Source organism: Ananas comosus, unplaced genomic scaffold, assembly GCF_001540865.1.
Source record: "Ananas comosus cultivar F153 unplaced genomic scaffold, ASM154086v1, whole genome shotgun sequence".
Taxonomy (NCBI): domain Eukaryota; kingdom Viridiplantae; phylum Streptophyta; class Magnoliopsida; order Poales; family Bromeliaceae; genus Ananas; species Ananas comosus.
This window is the reverse complement of record NW_017893399.1, coordinates 5092-8046: the sequence shown is the minus strand read 5'-3', so window position 1 is coordinate 8046 and position 2955 is coordinate 5092. Positions and strand designations below refer to the sequence as shown.

At 38.5% G+C, this 2955-nt stretch overlaps 1 protein-coding gene across 1 annotated transcript; it reads right to left on the bottom strand.

The window, feature by feature from the left end:
* Nucleotides 1-564: 564 nt before the first annotated feature.
* LOC109705917 (GDSL esterase/lipase At4g26790-like) lies at nucleotides 565-2666 on the bottom strand. Its single transcript, XM_020226703.1, has 2 exons — nucleotides 1589-2666; nucleotides 565-907 (listed from the first exon to the last, which is right to left on the bottom strand). Exons 1-2 carry the CDS (start codon nucleotides 2121-2123, stop codon nucleotides 714-716), a joined length of 729 nt encoding a protein of 242 aa, XP_020082292.1. The 5' UTR covers nucleotides 2124-2666; the 3' UTR covers nucleotides 565-713.
* Between the last annotated feature and the right edge of the window lie 289 nt (nucleotides 2667-2955).

Genomic DNA, 2955 nt, shown 5'->3' with positions numbered 1-2955 from the left:
GCGAGCTAAGTAGCATCTCCTACCCAGACGAGTGATACATAGAGGAGGACCCTGAAGAAATTCATGTTCGTGTAGCAGCATGATGTGATGTTTTGGTGACGATACTGTTGGGTTCATATTTTGGGTATTGGGATGATGTAGTTATGTATTTGATGTTGATGTAATCAGCTAGTGGATATTTATATATGCTACTGTACTTGTTGCTTGTTTTACATACTGTGATAACTGTTTAATTGTCGACTTCTAAGAATTGTTGAATGCTTAATTGTGAACTCCTAAAACTGTTGATGGGTTGTTGTTATATGCTTCAGGTGTACGGAACATGCATCGAGCATGCGCCCAGTGGCTTTAGCTGCAAACCAAGGGTGCGAAAGTATGGCTCCAAACTAAAGTGTTTATTAGACCCATAGTTTAATTGTACGTCTATTTATAATCTATATATTTCAAATACATCCAAATTCCATCTTGTCCTAATTCAGTCAGTATTTGACTCTGATTTAGATAAATACAGAACTAAACCAAAATCTAACATTAACGGATTGAGTGAGATTTGCTCATCGTGGGTGACCCGGAACCGGTTTAAAACGAACATTCATTTTATATGAATGATGTAATTTTTTTTTTTTTTTTTATCATATCATTCATTAAGAAATTATTAAAAGAAAGTAAGATCATATACAACCGATCAATAATCAAGAGTAGCTTATTATTAACTATAGGAACTCTTTCATGCTCGTCTGTAGCGTGATATTAGCCATTAGACGGTTGACCTTCTCGGTAGGGTGGAATGCGTCCCAAAATAAGTACTTGTTGGCGTCGGGGCAGGTGCAGGGGTTCTTTTCATTGCACAGGTAACCCATCTCGAACTTGCCCGTCGCACAACATCCCTCCGCCACATTCTCAATACCTGCTCATTAACAACACATTAACCACGACTGATGTTATTAACAGAACCAATTTTGCTATTAAATTCCATCATCTTTAATTAATGAACATGACACGTCTTGAATAACTAGGGATAAGTTAGTGTGATCACTTCCTATGCATCTCTTTTCTTGGTAACGTATCAGCAGATTTCCAAGACACTGTTAAGGATTTACTTACAAAAGCACTTATTTCCTAATTATTGGAAAGTAAAAAAATCAGCATGAAGTGATAGTTGTTGACTAGTGCTCCAGATGAGGAGATGTGTTTGAATATTAAACCAGATTCATTCCCCCACGTATGAAGCTACGAAATATTAGCGAAATTGATTTTTGAAACTAGTTTAAAAATGATGTTTTCACTTCGAATGCCCGGCAAAAAATTTTCTATCAAAATTCCATCTCGACTCCAATTATTTTGATTCATGAGACCCTCAGAACTTTTACTTTTTGGAATTGAATTATTTTAGTTACTTTTGTTAAAATGCTATCACTCACTCGTTAATTATTTCGGTTTCGTTAGCCGGAACATGATTTGAATTATTAAATTTGATGAAATCATTAGTGCAATAATTTTACGAAATTCCCTCATTTTTTTCCCCCCTAAATTTTGACCTACATGCAGTTGTCTTATCCCACATCTTGAACGTGCTTGTAAAACTCACCATACGCAGAAGGGTTCTGAATGATCGAGTCGAGGCTATCGTAAACAGGTGTGTATCGTAGCTTCAGCCCAGGCAACGCAGCACACAACTCCTCCATCATATGCTGCAGCTTCGCATTGAACTCCCTCGCCGCCGCGTTGTACTCCTCAATGCACTCCCCGCCGTGCAAAATATTTGTAGTTCGCTCCAGCGGCAAACACCCCATCGGGCTGAGCCCCGCGAACACTATCTTGCGAGCGCCCAGGCGGTAGATCTCGGTCAGGAACTCTGCGGCGAGGCCGACGAGGAAGTCCTCGAACTCGCCCACGCTGAAGTGCGCGAACCGGCCCGTGATGTAGAGGAAGTAGTTCTCGAGGAAGTCGTTGGTGCCGATGCTCACGATGTAGATGGCTTCGCTGACGATGTACTTGGCCCGCGCGAGGCCGACGTACTGCCGCAGCCGCTGTTGATACTGCTTGAAGTATTCTACCTCCTTCCATAGAGGTATCACCTTCTGCAAGTGTGAAGATATTTGCGAGAAATGTATGTTATACATGTTGGCTCATAGGGTAATGGTTTGGTACTACTGAGACAAAAAGTGGATAATACGGTTACTTTGGGAAAAAGGAAAATGCCTTAATTAGTTTGCTATATTACTATGAGAAATGTTGGTATTTATTTTGAAAGCGTGATCTAAAATTTTATTTGGCTCATGGGCCTCCTTGGTGGCCCAACATATATAAAATAGGCTTTATCCGAAAGCCCATCCATAACTTACTATATATGAGTTTCATCCCACATAAAAAACCTCAGAAAATATATAATAGCGCATTGTATATACTCCATTATTTTCAAACTAGTTGCTTGGGTGATGATTAGAGTGGTGCCATCTGCTAAATACACACACGCGCACACAGCACGAGCACGCGCCAAGGCAGGCGCAGTCTTGGCTGCTTGATTCGGTCTCAGTATGCGCCGAAGCCTCGCACAGGGAGGAAGAATCGCCCTTTTAGGACAGTGCATAGTATGTTTCGATCCATAAGCCTCATCTAAACTTTTCATCTCTATATATTTGCTATTGATTCTTGCATGCACTCTTTTAAAAGAGTTCTTTGTATATTTTCAAAATAAAATATTTAAAAAGTGATATTTTTTCTAAAAGAATAGACGGATTTTCCAACAGAAATGCTATTTTGTAAATCTAAAAAAATTAGTGTAGATTTTATATTTTTCAATCGAAAGATTCAAACAATACTTTTGGTTTTTAATATTAAAAATAAAGATAGATATGAAATATTAATTCTTGCATGAAGAGATGTAAGATTTTTACATGCTTAATTTCTGGATGTACAAATAATATTGCTCTATTATTAAATGTTGGTATCTAT

What these genes read in the sequence shown, in the direction of transcription:
- LOC109705917 (XM_020226703.1), bottom strand. Translation starts at nt 2,123, where the DNA reads ATGTATAACATACATTTCTCGCAAATATCTTCACACTTGCAGAAGGTG. An exon ending in TCAGAACCCTTCTGCGTATG is followed by an intron (nt 908 to 1,588) that starts GTGAGTTTTACA and finishes GTTAATGAGCAG; the next exon opens with GTATTGAGAATGTGGCGGAG.